The sequence below is a fragment of the Centruroides sculpturatus genome, unplaced genomic scaffold, assembly GCF_000671375.1.
Source record: "Centruroides sculpturatus isolate CEXI.00-Female unplaced genomic scaffold, Cexi_2.0 scaffold1308, whole genome shotgun sequence".
NCBI classification, from domain to species: domain Eukaryota; kingdom Metazoa; phylum Arthropoda; class Arachnida; order Scorpiones; family Buthidae; genus Centruroides; species Centruroides sculpturatus.
In genome coordinates, this window is record NW_019385585.1 from 218,902 (window position 1) to 235,028 (window position 16,127).

The following is a 16,127-nucleotide window of genomic DNA, read 5'->3' on the forward strand; positions in this document are numbered from 1 at the left end:
ATAATTACCTAAATCTTTAATTCAATATAAAAATTGTTAAACCACATTAAGCTTAACAACATATGATTATTTCATTGCTTTAGATCAATTAGTAAAAAAGTTTGAAATTTCAGTAGTGTGTCCCCTTAAAATTCACTAAACTTCAATTATAGTCTATTTATTGTAACTTGGCACATACTGTAAACAAACTAAGACACACCTCCCTTTGTTTATTGGTTTAAACCCACGTCTATCGAATAAAAACCACGTTGTGTCTCATTCCTCCGCAAAAAATATTCTTCGTTATTTATAAAATCATTAATGAAATACTAGTCACTTAGCAATGATTATAAATGTAATTATTTCATATTTGTTAAATTGTTATTTTAATAAATATTTGAACACTCTGAATCACTAAAAGTAAACTTTTTCTGGTCATGCACACTATAATGTCTTGATTTCGTTTTCCATTCATTACATTAACTATCATTATTTCAAAATGTATCAAATGTATAGGAAAAGAACAATGAATGTGGGAACTTGATGAGATTTCAAAAACTGTTCTAGAAAAACTGATTATTCAGTCGAACACAAGTAGTGACAAAAGCGATATGATTACTTGAGCAACTATCTTCTGATACAGATAATTATAGTGTAAACTTACCTTATTAATTATTTTTAAAAATTTTTAAATTATATATCCTGTTCTTTCTGATGGTGACTCCAAAACATATCATAATTTACAGGAAAATAATATTTATGGTGAGAATTATATAATTAGCAGAGAAGAATGTATAAATCACGTTTCGCGGCCTCAAATAGAACAACAAACAAAATAATGTTAAAACTTTTTTATTTTTCTTTTGTTAGCAATGCACTTATTCCAGCAATGTTCTAGCTTTTTTATGCCATCACAATAGGTCGATTTGTCAAGGTGGGCAAAATACTCATTCACTTCAGAGATGACTTCGTCATTTGAGTGGAATCTCTTTCCAGCCAAGAATTTTTTTAGGTTTGGAAAAAGGTGGAAGCCACTAGGGGCCAAATCAGGTGAGGATGGTGGGACTTTATAGTTTATACCGGAGCTACAACTGAATATGGAAATTTTGAAGGTGGGCAAAGAGAGAAGGTTGTGCTAACCTTATTGGAACCGTTGTTCGGTAAAAATCACAAGGTGTTTTTAGAAAGATTTTTCACCTCACCGACCTTAGCAAAAATGCTTCTAGACAAAAAAACTTATGTATGTGGAACTGTAAATAAAAATCGAATAGGAATGTCGCATAATTTTCCTGATTGTAAACTGAAAGAAGGGGAATTTATCACTTGTCAGAAAGATGAATTGTCTGTGTTCTGCTGGAAAGACAAACGGGATGTGGCAATTCTAAGTACGATGAGTGACAACGAATTCTCTGATTTGGGTAAACGTGACAGATCTGGGGAAGTTATAAGAAAACCAAATTGTATTTTGGATTATAATCGCAATATGGGTGGTATCGATCTCTGTGACAAGAGTAATAAACAATTATCTGTGCATGAGAAAAACGGTAAAATGGTACAGAAAAGTGTTTTTTCATATGATGGATATTACATTATATAATGCTTGTATTTTGTATCAAAAACATATGAAAAACAAATATCATTTCTAGATTTTCGCATGTCTGTAATAAGAGAAGTGATAGAGAAGTATCACACAAGCAGACATCTAGCCTGCCGTGGTCGACCATCACATGAAAATCTGTTACGTTTGACCGAACGGCATTTTCCTAGTCTCATACCACCTACAGAGGAAAAAAAGCATCCATCCAGAATATGTAAAGTATGTTTGGCTCACAAAAAAAGTGCAGAATCACATTATCAATGTGTATAGTGTAATGTTCCACTGTGTATTGTACCTTATTTCAAGATATATCACACAAATATTAACTTTTAAAATAAAAGTTTTTGTTTTTTACATTTCCCTAATATGTTTATTTTGTGTGTAATAAATATAAAGTAATTTGGAATAATACGATAGCCAGAATTATTATTTTTCTAAAACGTGTGATCGCATTAGGCTTAACATCGAAAAATATTCAACGTGAAGAGACATGCGACGGAAAAAATATTCAACATCAAATACGTTAAATTATGATATATTTTCACTCATAAGATACATTTGCATTACAAAAAATATAAGTTAATGTAAACTTTATTTTTTGTCTATACAATAGTAACAATTTTGCATTTGTGCAACAAAAACAAATTAGTGTTTTACAACATAATTTAATAACTGATTTAACTTTTTTTATACAACACTTAATCTCAATACAAAAAGAATATGCTCAATGCTTTCATAAATACTGAATAGAAGACAGAGCATTTTATACAAAAATGAAACCAAATGTTAAGTGTAAGGCTTTATTTTCACGAGAGGAAAAGTGCTAAATTAGACCACAATCTTAATTTATATTTCCTACAAAGGTTTCCAATTTGGCTATTACTAATTTGCCACTTACAGGTTGGAGGGTTAATAGTTTCTAATCATCTGATTTTACCAGATAATTCCTGTAACTAAAAAGCTGTCTGAAGTTGAAGATGATGCACCATGACAATCCATACACAACTTTATTTAAAATCTTTATTCACTGGGACAGTGTACTGATTTCAAATTAAAATATTACATAGTACAATATTTCCTATAATCATTCTGATTGCAGATTGACTGATATAAAATAAATTACCAATGATCAGTTGTACACATAATTGTATAACAACATTCTGATGCTTCCACAATTGCCTCATGTATGGACCCATTGATTGCCTGTTTTGAAATTTTGAACAGATTGAAGACTGATATATTATGCTTTCTGACCATTGGTGATTCATGTAAGTGCTTGCCTTTCCTGAGCAGAAATTACTTTCTGAAATATTATATCTTGTTTAAAAATTTTCAACTCTACTACAGATAAAAACTAGTGTTGCAACGAATAGTATATTCGGCCTAAGGTCGAATACTCGACCGAGAGCATGGCCGAATAGCCGAATATTCAGCTTGATTAATGCATGTACAAAAATTGGCATACAAACCGCATTATGGCAAAGACCCTTCTCTCTATTGGTCCACTGTCACTACACTTCGCCAATCGCATTAATTCTTCACAATTGTAGCGGGCAGACAAGAGCATCATCACAGTATGTGATAAATGATGATATCAAATGTGAATAACAATGAAATGACCTATACGTAAATAATGGAAAAAGAACAGAGAAGGACCGCCAAGTGAAAATGTGAAAGTAAATATGAAATTAAGTTGATAACATAATCGAACAAGTCGAGGCAGCTTATTGGCATAAAATTCGTGGTCAGCAATGCCAAACAATTGTCATAGACTTTGGAAAGCTAAATGCTTCTAACGAAAGTCACTTAGCATGCACAGGCGAAAGCCTGGGGCCGTTCGGGCTACCAAGCTGTCTCGAATCTGTGAAATCATAACTGACTTATACTGACATCCTATCTGTCTCTTTTCTCCGTTATCACCAGGCTTATGAGTCACGTAATTGTAAAATGGGAAATCTACGACGGAAAAGTGACAAATCAAAAGTATTGTGAGCACGCATTATGATGTATGCATAGACATATGTGGACTAGAGTGATAGAGGAAAGAGAAAGGAAAGAGCAAAGACGAGCGCTTAAAAAGAAAAATAGGCAGGGTCAGACCCTCAGATGTGCGACAATTCTCAAAACAAATAGGTGTGTACGTGTGCTGATCTTTGTAATTACAAATTGTGAATACATGTGAATAATATTATTTTCTTTTTTATTTTGTGCATGCTATAAGTTATGAATAAATATAAACAAACAACACTAACCCGATAACATTAAATCTAAATACCAAAAGGATTAATTTACTGTGTTTTTGTTATTTCTTACTCCTGTTTTTAGGTATTCGGCCGAAATAGAGAAAAATAGGCTGAATATCGAATAGTAACCAAATATTTGTTACATCACTAATAAAAACTCAAAACTCAGTTGTATGCATCATGGTAAAATTTTTGTATACAGTCGACCCCCCTATAATTACGGTCCCTATAATTACGATTCCTATAAAACTACGAAAAAATTGCTACCGGTATCCGTAAAAAATAGTAAAAGTTCCCTATAAACACCTCAAACGTCATCGGGCAGCCGAACTACTTTCCCGCCGTCCATAGCGCCATGCTACGGAGAGATTTCTATCGTCTGGACAGTATTATATAAATTATATATAAATTAGGTACTGTACATATAATTATATATTAATTATATATAAATTAGGTACTGTATATATAATTATATATTAACTTATTGTAACTTTGTTATAATTAAATATATAATTTCCGCCGTCTAGCGTGGCGCCACGCTACGGAGATTTTTACGCTAACTATCGTCTGTCAGTATGTAAATTAGGTACCGTAAGTCTAATACAGTACTGTAATTTTATACATTTCTTGTGAAAGAAACATTTCTTATTCAACGGCGATTAAAATTATTTATATTAATGATGTCTCCGAAGTTCTACGAAGTTTTCACAGAAAAATAAGTTGTTAGAAATCGGCCGCTCTTTGCTGAGCTGTTCCGCGACGAAAACAATGTTGAGCAATGGCAATGTCGAATGGTGACACTCGGTAAGTAATCCTACAATTTTTTGTTTATAGCGTAGTTTATACGGATTATTCCCAAAAAATATATACGTATTTTGGAAATGTTGAGTCGGATTAGTCTAGAATCGATTAATTTTATGGAAGAAAATCTTTCAAACAGCCGTAGTCCGTAAACTTGACACGTGTCGGGTTGTGATTGGAAGGATTCGTAAGAAATCGGATTCCTAGAGAATGGAACGTATCTCTATCTTATAGAGGGGTCGACTGTAATTAATTCAGCAATGAACTAAAAATTTGCATTAGCCAATAACTTTGAACAAGTGTATACTTCCCTGTTTCATATAATTTGACATACATCAAAATAGAAAATTTTCTTTTTCCAACATAGAATGAATAAAAATATATGAGGGTGCTGCTATTTGCAGAGTAGTGCTCATTACATTGCTACATAAAAATACTGACCAGTCTGGAGAGTTCAGTTTGTGTGATAATCTTATATTTTTTGTTTTTAACATAAATGCATGACAATACAGAGAAAAAATTTCAACGTGTTGCACTATATTATATCCCAAATTTGCTATACAATGAGATGATATGATACATGAATATGCACATTTGGATACCAAATGATTATCCACCTTTAATGATATTCACCTGATTTCCAAGGTGTTTTCTTGTCTCATTGTGTACCACAGGGACAGACAATTAATGCTAGATACTGCTATCACTAACTTGATATCCAGTAATTTGTCACAAAAGACCATAGCTATCACAACCAATCCAACTGTTTCATGACAATGTATAACAAAGCCAATCTTCATCACAAGCAAGGATATTACTAGGCTGATAGCAGTGGGAGATACTAGAACACCCATCATATTGACCTTTATCCAAAAATTAAAAAACTTAGAGGCAAGCACTTCCAAGACATTAAAAATCTTTCTACTTTAGGATATTTTCTCCAGATAATGGCTAAAAATACTGATGCTGATAGTATTCACAGCCTCCCAGAAGTCTGGCAGTGAATTGTCCACAAACATGAAGACATCATCAAAAAGCCGTGAGCACAAGATTTGTTTTATTTTAGAATTAATAAGTTACAACACTATTGCCACTGCAAATAAAATGGTCCTGTTTTTTTATATATTTATTTTTAATCCATAAACTATAACTATCAGTACTATATGCAACTGATTTTACTGCAATATATTTTTAATAAAACAAGAAAGAAATTTTAAAAATAAATGAAGAAAAGAATCTTTCAAAGCTGAAACAATCAATTCTAACAATCAAAATTTTAAGTATTTTCAAAATGAATTAAATTATATAATAAACTAATGCACACAAACAAAAATACAGAATATTTGATAATATCACAAATTTATATTGAAATAATTACTTAAAAAGGTGATCATTATTAGATAAATCCATAAATACACAAGTGTGTATTCTACTCTTGTAGAGCATATTCAGTTCCAGCCAGATTCAATCCCTCTCCCTCATATTTTATAAAAATTATCTACAAGATTTTTAAATATCTAATTTATCACACAAAGCTATTTTAAGAACTAAATAATTGGATCTATTGTGGTAAGTAATTATGTAACTATTAAAATTCAAATTATTTTAATAAAAAGTTAGAAACTAAAGAATTTATTATTAAATTGCTGAAATAATACAATATAACTATCTTAAGTGACAAAAGTAATTTGTATCAAGAGCAATTGAAAGATATATATTCTGATGAAAGTACATCTAAATAGAAAAAGATATTACTTTTTTAAAGAAAAGTAATATCTTTTTCTACAGCAAAACAATTAAGGTTTAAAATTAAAACTTGCACTTCTTATTTTTATTACATAATTAATCCAAATTATGATTATAGAAAATCTTATAAAAGTTATGATGAATATTGTATGCTACATTTTCAAATATGTTGATAATGATAAAAACAAAAATTGTTTTTGTAAATCATAAAAATTAATTAAAACTTATTATATAAGAAAAATAATATTCAAAAATTTTTTAAATTCTGTATATTAAGATAATAAGTAAATACTCTACTTACCAATAAAACACCAATAGTACCCAATTTTACTAACTGTAAATTTACACTGTGTGTATTGGTAGAAAGGAGTGCTGTCAAAAGATGAGCAACTTCTAATCGAGTAAAACCAACAGGTGGATCTAATGTTCCAACAGTTGTTGTAATTGCAGATTTCTTTAAAAAGAAAAATCAAATTAACTTCTCAGATATGAGAATTTAACAAATTGGTAACTTAATTTAAAAAATAGTAATCACACTTTTACCATAGTATAAAATTATATTTGTATGCAGTAGTCAAAAGTAAACCAAACATTAATGTAACTATTATTACATTAATAATACAAGTATTTACAGAAACCAGCTTGAAAATAAGAATTTTCTGGAACTAGGTACTTCTGTCAACACTTTTTTACTTATTAAAAGTCCTGCAGCACTTTTTATCTCATATCCTGATTTGAATCTGCAATCCTTTCATTTTGAAAAATGGAATTCTGCAGAAATAAGGTCTGGTGACTAAGAAGACTGTAAAAGGGTACATGATATGGTATATGATATTTCGTCAACTTTCAACTAACTAGGAGAGCACAATGCACCAAGACTCATTATGATGAAAAATCTAACTTTTTGAAAATCAGAATGAGGACATTCATTTTTGTCTTACTGAGTTATGGAGACATGCCAATGGAGACTGCCAGGAACAAAGACATAATTCACACATCTATCCTATAAAAATCCACAAGCATTACCCTCCCCTTAGATCAGGTGAGAAAATCTCTTTGGTAAACAGGCTGATTTCCATGTTGATGAGGCATATTCACTCTATGGGTTATACAAAAACACTAGATTTCATCATCAGCATTCATTCTACATAGAATATCTGGGTCTATTAAATGCATTAATCAGTCTCTGCTAATGAGTACAGTATTCATTTATTCTCAATACGTAAGGGCTTTCCATTTTTGCTCATTACTTGGATTCTTATAACAGGGTACTTATGTTTGACATGCTGTATTGAACTTATCCAAAAACAGCATACAAACATAGAAAGGACAATGTATGCAAGTAAATTGCAGTAAAAGAGAAGTCTATGTACTCTACTATCATCACAATCAGCTAGATGGCTTCATTAGATAACACAACTCTTGAAGAAAAAAAAAATCACCTATGTGCTCTCTCAATTTCACATTTCTGATTTTATTTTCATATTTATCTATCACATATGAATAAATTCATGAATTAAAAAAAATATAACAACAAAAAACACTATATTTAAAAAAACATGAATTTATAGAACAAATTAAAGTTCCATTTTTTTAATTAAAATTTTTCTGAGAGTATAGTGTTCCAAAATTTAGATTTATTATTTCGTATGTTTTTAAGATAAATGCTATTATCTATAAAACTGATAACTTCAATTCTTTATTACATAATTGTAATTCAGCTTGTTTAACTCAAAAATCCAAATTTTTAAAACATTATTAACTTATATAATACACATTCTCTTAAACAAAATCAACATCTGTAAATATATAAAAACTACATTTACTTTACTATAAACAAACTTTAACATAGCTTTAGATGAAATTTATACCTATATTCTAATTCAAACACCAATTACAGGTATACCTCGCCTTACGTCGGTAATTGGTTCCAGGAAAACGATGTAAGTCGAAAAACGACGTAAGTCGAGGTATGCCTGTATATTTATTTATAGTAAGTACATTGAAATTTTTGCAGCATATGACAATACTTTAATTGTTCTGAACTATAGTTGACTTTGTATGCATAGAAAGTTACTGGAGCTAGTTCTCTTACAATAAAACTTTTACACTAATTACTGTCTACACACCTGTTAATTTTTTTTTGCCAGTTCCAAACTGTTAGCAGCAAAATCTACACATACAAAGATGGAGTGGCATGAAAGTTCATGTAAGCACACACAACTTTTACTAGCACCTGACTGTGATATTTCACTGGAATGCCAAAAAGTTGTTTCCAACTTTTTACATCTTTTATCATGTAAACATATAATAATGCACCAGTTGCATCATTGCTTCATTGAAGCAATGATGCAACTGGTGCATTATTACATGTTAAAGTATTTTTACTGGCATTCTGAAAGTCATTGGTACCAGCTAATCCATGCACATGTAAACACAGCCTATTTCATGCATAGCAGTCATATATGATTAGAAAGTCTAAATGATTATTAGTAGTTATTAATATAAAAGTAATAAGAAACTGTCATGTACCTTTTGCAAAAATTACTCTTTACATCCAAATAATTCATGTCAACATTAGCATATTAGAAAATATTAGAATACAACTCAATTCATGACAAATATGATTGTGTGTGTATTAAATCACTAATTGTTATAAATATTTGTAAAATTTTAATAAAATTTTTCCTTTTCTCAAATGCTCAGACATCTTCTCACAAAAAAGTTTTAAAATTTGTTGCACCTAATTTACAGATGTGGTCTTACTTTAATATGTTCTATAGAAAAGCTGCATGAAGAGTTTAACAAATTTATTGAAGTTCAGAACTTTTTATCCACCAATAACTCTACTGAAGAAGTCCTTTGGGCAAAATGCATTTAGAAAAATTATTGGTATAATTAAAATTTTTCTGCATTTAGGTTTGCCTTTCTTTTATATTTTTTACTTTTATTGCATAATTTACGTAATGTTTTAAAGTTTAAAAGTTGTTTATCCTCTATAAGTTGGAACAGAATGAAAATTTATTTTTCATCTATTTTTTACAATACAATTACGTGATTTTGAAATTTATTTTTGTAATCAAATTTAAACTAACTCCATGATAAAAAAATTTAGCTTTGTTAGAAAAAATTTAAAAGTTATCTGAAAAACCATTATAAAAGATTAACTTTTTACATAGCAATAATAATATCAATTTTCTTAAAGTTTTAAATTACACTTTTTTGATTATATATTATGTACAGAAAAAAAAATTAATACCAATATACTTACTGGTGGTGGTACTAATAGTAATTGATGAAAACTATTTAGATGAGGTGTTAAAGCTGACATCACATTTTCAACTCCTTGTTCAAGACGTTCTGCATCTAATGAGGTCATCTGATCAGGTGCATCATTACGGAAAAACACAGATGTAAAACAGTGAGGAGCACCTTCTCCTTGCAATGGAGGTTGAACTTGATTCTGAGGAATTTGTTGTTGTCCTGCAGGTCTAAAAGATTTTTTTTTTAAATCATCATTTAGAAGTGTCTTTTAATTTGCTTATTTTAATTGTTTTGTTAAATATTTTATACACACAAATAGTGCCAAAACCTTTTAATGAAGAATTTATTAAATATAGGAAGTTTTCTTATATACAAACTGGTTGAAAATAAAATGAAAAAAATTTAGCCTGAAAGATTGTTATGATTTAATTAAAAGAACCAATTCTGTAAACATGCAAAAATGGTAAATTTTATAAATTTTCACTGAATCAAATGTGTTAAAATAACTGACGAGGGACTGTTTTCTATTAGGAAATAATCCGAAATGCATTTTGGGTTTTTGTTTTCATATGTAGTAACTTTTTGAGTTTATTAAATTGTTTTCACTTTGATCTCTGAGCGTTTGTGCCCGTCATTTGGTCTGATAAGCCCTCACTATTATCTGCCTCACGGTTGTGGATAATTTAATTTTCATTTAACTGATATTATTATATCAAGGGCTAAAAGCAACTTTTGTAATAATTTTGTTCAATGATGATTCACTTTTAATAGTTTAGTTCCAATTTAATTATGTTTCTATATATACCCAAAACATGTTTTTAGATTTATTATGTTATATACACAGTATGTCCCAAATGTTGATAACACATATGTAGACCTAATTTTTTTAAACCTAACTTAGTGATCTGTAGAATTTTTTCAGACATTTTACTGGTTTTTGAACTTAAAGATTGAAAAACACTGAGTTAGTTTATCTGTTCTTATGTATGTAGATATGTTTGAATAATTAAAGTTAATATGTATGAAAAGTTTAATTTCACAGATAAGTTTTTTACATGAATTATTGCTTATGTATTCATTGTTTTTCTGAGAATAAACAAACTAGTATAGGATCTGAATTGAAATTCAGATCCTATACTAGTTTGTAATAATTTTGAAACAAACATACACATTTTGAAATACTTTTGTTCTATTTAACTGAAAAAAAAAATCCTATTTATTCATTTTCAGATGATGATATATGAAGACATTTCCAATGTAAGTTATTAACAATGGTTACTTTTAGATATTAAAAAAACCCTGTTAATTTAATTACATATAAAAACATTTTACAATGAGCAGGATATTAGTTTTCACATAAACATTCCAAAACTTTTGTTCATTAAACTGGAGTTTTACTGTAATGTATTCAATACAATATAATAGAATTTTGCTCTGTATATTCAGAAACACCAGATTAGTGCATTATTCATTATAATAAAACATTTAAAATATATTTTGATGTTTTTTGTGTTTAACGTAAATGATTACATAAGTGTCTATGCAATCATTTTGCATTACACAAAGTAGAGATCCAATACTAAGCAATACCTGCAAATATGCAATCCTATAAAACAAGACCATATACATTATATTTAGTAAAAACAAAAACTGTTGTTTGCTTGTTTGTGTGTGGGGTATAAAGAAATTTAACCAAGAGCCTAAGAATTAGTGAAATAAAATATTTTCTAGACACACATGTATTTTGTTCTTTATGCTGTATTAGGTGCTATTAAGTATGCATTCTTTTTTCCAGTAATGAAAAGTAACTGTAGTGTTAACCTATGATCATATGAGATAGTGACGATTTTATGTACGGTAACTACTAGTTTTTCCAGGTATTTTTCATCAAACTGACTTACTTTAGCCATGCCTGCATGATATCCTCATGCTACATGCTATCCATCTCAATGTGTAAAAATTTGATTATAAACATCTGAGGAAAATCACCACCTAAAGCATAGATCTGAAAATCACCACCTGACCACATACAATTCTTTTTTATCACAAGAATAAGGCAGCAATTTTTCACTCTAACAATCAAAAATTTCTCATAAGGTTTCTCAAAATTACTGTAAAGGGTATCCATGACATTATGGATGTTTGCCATATTGTCAGCAACTTGCAGATTGCCATAGTGTCATTCATGTCTACGCATGACATGACATTATGACAATCTGCAAGTTGCAATGACCTTGGAATATATGTATCTCTGTAAGATAGCCTGTGTTTTCAACAATTTAAATGTTTTTGCAGGTTTATTTCATCCCTGAGAAACTATAGAAAAACAATTTTCAGATCCTTCTGAGACACACAGTAAATCCTACCAGCAAATTTTCAGCCAAGTTCAATTCAAGTAGCCGATGCTATAGCAAAGTTTAAAGGGCTCACTATAGAAGTCTTGTCAATGACAAGACTCTGTTCTGTAAATAAAATAATATCTTATAAACTAAACATTTGACATTGAACTTTAGTATCTGCAGAAGAGATATTACAAAATTTTTCAGAATTGTAATATTCAAGGAACAGTAATTAGATGCAGTTTAATTGTGAATAAAATGAGCAGTGAAAAATCAGTCTGATATATATGATGCTGTTAAAAAAAACTGTATGTAGTCATGTATTAGTCTATTGAACATGGGTTTAAAGCCAGACAGTTTAACAACATAATAATTAATGTTTAAAAAAAATGTAATTAAATGTTCAAATAAATGAATTTTAATTTACTCAGTTTGATATAATTCAAAATTATGTTATATATTGATTCCTTACCCTTGCCTTTTGAATTCTAGCAAAGAAAGAAATACTGATATTCCACTAACTAAAACACACTCTCGCTTTTCACCATTAAACATATGATTAAGTAGTTCACTTAATGTGTCTATTCTGAAAAAGAAAAAAAAAACAAAAATAATTTTACAGAAATGAAATTATTTACATTAATATTTTAAAAATTTAAGATATAAAAATTGAAAACAAACAAAACTGATACATGACAATTCAGTTTATAATAAGAAAATATAAAATTGTATGCTTTGAAACAAGATATTGTATATTAAGTCAACAAATCAGTTCAACTTCAGCAAATACAAGTAGTACAATTATTACTAAAGTGGTAGGTAGACCCATTTATTTCCAACAGTTTGAAACATACTTGTTTTTTTTTAATAATCAGAAATTCATTCTTAATCATGAAAATTATCTACAAAAAATTTATCAAATTACATTTTTAAAGCAGAGTAAAGAACAAATAAATAAAATTTCATTTTTTACATATTACTGTTATCAATTAGCAAAAAAAAATAAAATGTTTCAAAGTCATTCATTATTAACATTGCTTATTTTTAAGCATAATTTTTTCTCTTCTTCTGAGTAATTCATATAGAGAATTAGTAACTATTGTTTTCAGTCAAATCTTAAAGCATATCTAGTAATTGATCTAATTTCAAGACATTTTGTTCCCACAAAACTAATAAAACAGCTTTGGTTTCAAGAGAGTGAATAATAATAATAATAATAATAATAATAATAATATTAATAATAAATACATTTAAATTCTGTTAACAATTTTTACAAAAAGAGTTAAGACTTTCCCATGAGCAACATTATTTTACCCTGTTGTATTTTTATTAATGACCCCCCTACAAATGAAAAATGGCATGAGTGTTAATAAAAAAAAATACAGAAAGGGTTACATTGTCACTGATGGGGTAGTTTTAATTCTGTTAATTTTTTAGATTTGACTATTTACAAAAAATGCATAATCTTCACACTAAGATATTTTGGAAACTCAATAGACTTTCATCCATTAAAAATCAGAGGACACTGAAGACATAACTTAGCAGCTATCAAAGCTCTTGTTAGCTTTCACTTATTCTTCTTTAGTGACAGATAGATGAGTTCCAGAGGATCAAAAAACTAGCAAGTAAATATGGTGACTCCAAGGGTGTTGTAAATTATATCATTAAAGCCACTTATAAAAGAAATGAGTTGGGAGAAGAAGGATAGAGGTAAAAAGATAAGAGAAAAAAGGAAGTTTGGTAATTAAAGGCAAATCTATGGCTATATTAGTTGTACCACATGCTCAGAGATATGGGTTTATTTTGGGAATAATTGCATTCACAATTATGACTGACAAAGACAAGACTGAAGAATTGTTTGAATTGGAAATTTATGTTCTGAAATTATACGTACAGGTAGCCCTTGGTTTATGCCAGTTCAATTTACACTGATTCACAATAACGTCACTGCACAATTCACTGTGTAATTCCTCGATTTTCCCTATGCTAGATTTGACCAATCCTAGCAAGACACAAGTCCACAACAACAACAACACGTGTCCTGGCAGAATCATGGCTTGTGGAGATTGGTCAGTAGAGAACATTCCACAAACCGTTAGATTTGAATGAGCTGCAGACCCGACATAGAGCTACAGAAAAATGAAGAAAAAACTCCAAGAGTTATGAAAATGGCCGATCTAAAGCATATCCTTTCAACTACGGAAAGTTTGATGGATGAACTTTGTGAGTTAGACGATGATTAGGAGCAAAGTACAAATGTAAAAAGGAGCATCATCGACCATATTCAACCATATTCTGAAATTCTTAATAAAAGAAAGCAAATATGTAAACAATTAAAGATGGCTACTTTTGAAAGTAAAATTTTTTAATAAAAGTATTTCACTTTATTTTATGATAAAATACATTTAAAAAATTAAATTTATATGTATTTTGTATTATATTGTATTAATAAACAAAATTATTTGCTTATTTTTTCACTTATGTAGAACTGAACCGTATACCTCACTGTAAATATGGGTTCATTTTACACTGATTCAATTTTCACCAGCTTTTGTAGGAACGAAACTGCGGCGTAAACAGAAGGCTAATTGTATATATATAAAAAAAAACAAAAAATAGAGAATGTTTTTATTACATAGGGTCTACAGTAAGTTCTCTGGAGAAAAAGGTTAAAGAAAAATTGTTCTTCTTCAGCTTAGCATCACTACTTGTTAAGCTAACTGAGTATACAATAGAAATATCCATTGTCTGAAACAAAACTACTCAAATAAAGGCATGATGGAAAGGAACACCAATCAGACCATTGGAGCAAGTTTATATTCATTGTCTTTCCAAACATCTGAATGTTGTAAACACAAATAATGTCAAACACTTAATGATCATTAAAAATTGATATTAGACTCAACTAATGAGATAAAAGTATATCTACCAAAGTTCTTAGTAATTTGTGCATTAACAGATTTGCATCATTCTATTGCATGTTCTCTGGAAAAAATTAAACAACTTTTTCTTTCTATTCCATAATCTTAGTTCCACTATACATCCTAGAACAATGCCATAGTTTTTCGGCTAATGTTGACTTGAAACAGTCAAAACTTTTCTTTTAAGAAAAACCTATTTACTTTTCAATAATTTGGTTTCCTTTTCAAGTAGAAACTGTTATATTTCTTAAATATATAAATTATTCTAAAAGCTTGGTTAATAATGCAATTGGCTTTCATAAAGTATCTATGTATAATTTTTATTATTAAAAATATTTTTAAAATCAATTAAATACTCACGACTCTATAGTTTTTAATAGTGGATCAGGTTCAGCTTTTTCTTGTAGTAAAGACATATGTTCTCTACTGACTTTTATAATATCACAAAGTGCTTGAGCGGCATTTCCATTTCTTTCTTCAGTAAAATTAGGATTAATAAGCCCTATTAATCTTTGAACTACTTTTTGATCATCCAGCCACTAAAAGATTAAATAGATAGAAATAAAATAAAACTTTTTCTAATATGAAGCTATGCAATAAACAACTCTATCACAAAGTATTATTGCTAGTGATGGGACGATACCAAAATTTCTCCTGATTCCAATTCTTTTAAATACTTTCTAAAGTTTTTCTTAGGTTAACAAAATTAATGATTTATATTACGAACATGGTACATTCATTGATTAATAAATATAAAGCTTAAGAATGGAATACAATTGGGAAATCCAGAATCAATCTTTTGAAAAAAAAAAAACATGAAAATTCTCCATTTATATGTGGATACATATGCTTTTATTGTGTACTACAAAATAAATTTGTAATCTTATTTCAGATAAAGTTATATCTCAACACTACCCCTGAAGAAATTACAGCTAATTTCCTTTCACTCAGTGAACTATCCCATCATGTCATGTAGGTTTGCCATCTTAGGAAACTACTTTATTGGCTGACGAAATAAGGAGGGAAAGGAAAGGTAAATGAAAAGATGCACTTTTTTCACACTTTTCACAATGGGCATGTCTTGTAGTAAATCATTTAGTGTTAAATACAATGGAGTTAAATCAAGTTTCACAAATGATGCAATAAGCCAAATGAATATGATCCTTACGAGTTAACTGATTTTTGAATTCATTCACTCAAGCCACAAATATCTAGACTGATTCATTTTGAGTTTTAA

The 16,127-nt window shown here is 29.2% G+C and overlaps 1 protein-coding gene across 1 annotated transcript in view; it reads right to left on the minus strand.

Moving 5' to 3' along the window:
- The window catches only part of LOC111640336 (serine/threonine-protein phosphatase 6 regulatory subunit 3-like), a 59,968-nt gene extending 44,359 nt beyond the window's left edge, over positions 1 to 15,609 (minus strand). Inside the window, exons 1-4 of the mRNA XM_023386349.1 lie at positions 15,251 to 15,609; positions 12,442 to 12,555; positions 9,638 to 9,857; positions 6,668 to 6,820 (exon numbers count right to left, since the gene is read on the minus strand). Coding sequence (XP_023242117.1) covers positions 6,668 to 6,820; positions 9,638 to 9,857; positions 12,442 to 12,555; positions 15,251 to 15,306 — 543 coding nt within the window. The 5' untranslated portion in view covers positions 15,307 to 15,609. The remainder of the gene's footprint in view (positions 1 to 6,667; positions 6,821 to 9,637; positions 9,858 to 12,441; positions 12,556 to 15,250) is intronic.
- Positions 15,610 to 16,127: the final 518 nt, after the last annotated feature.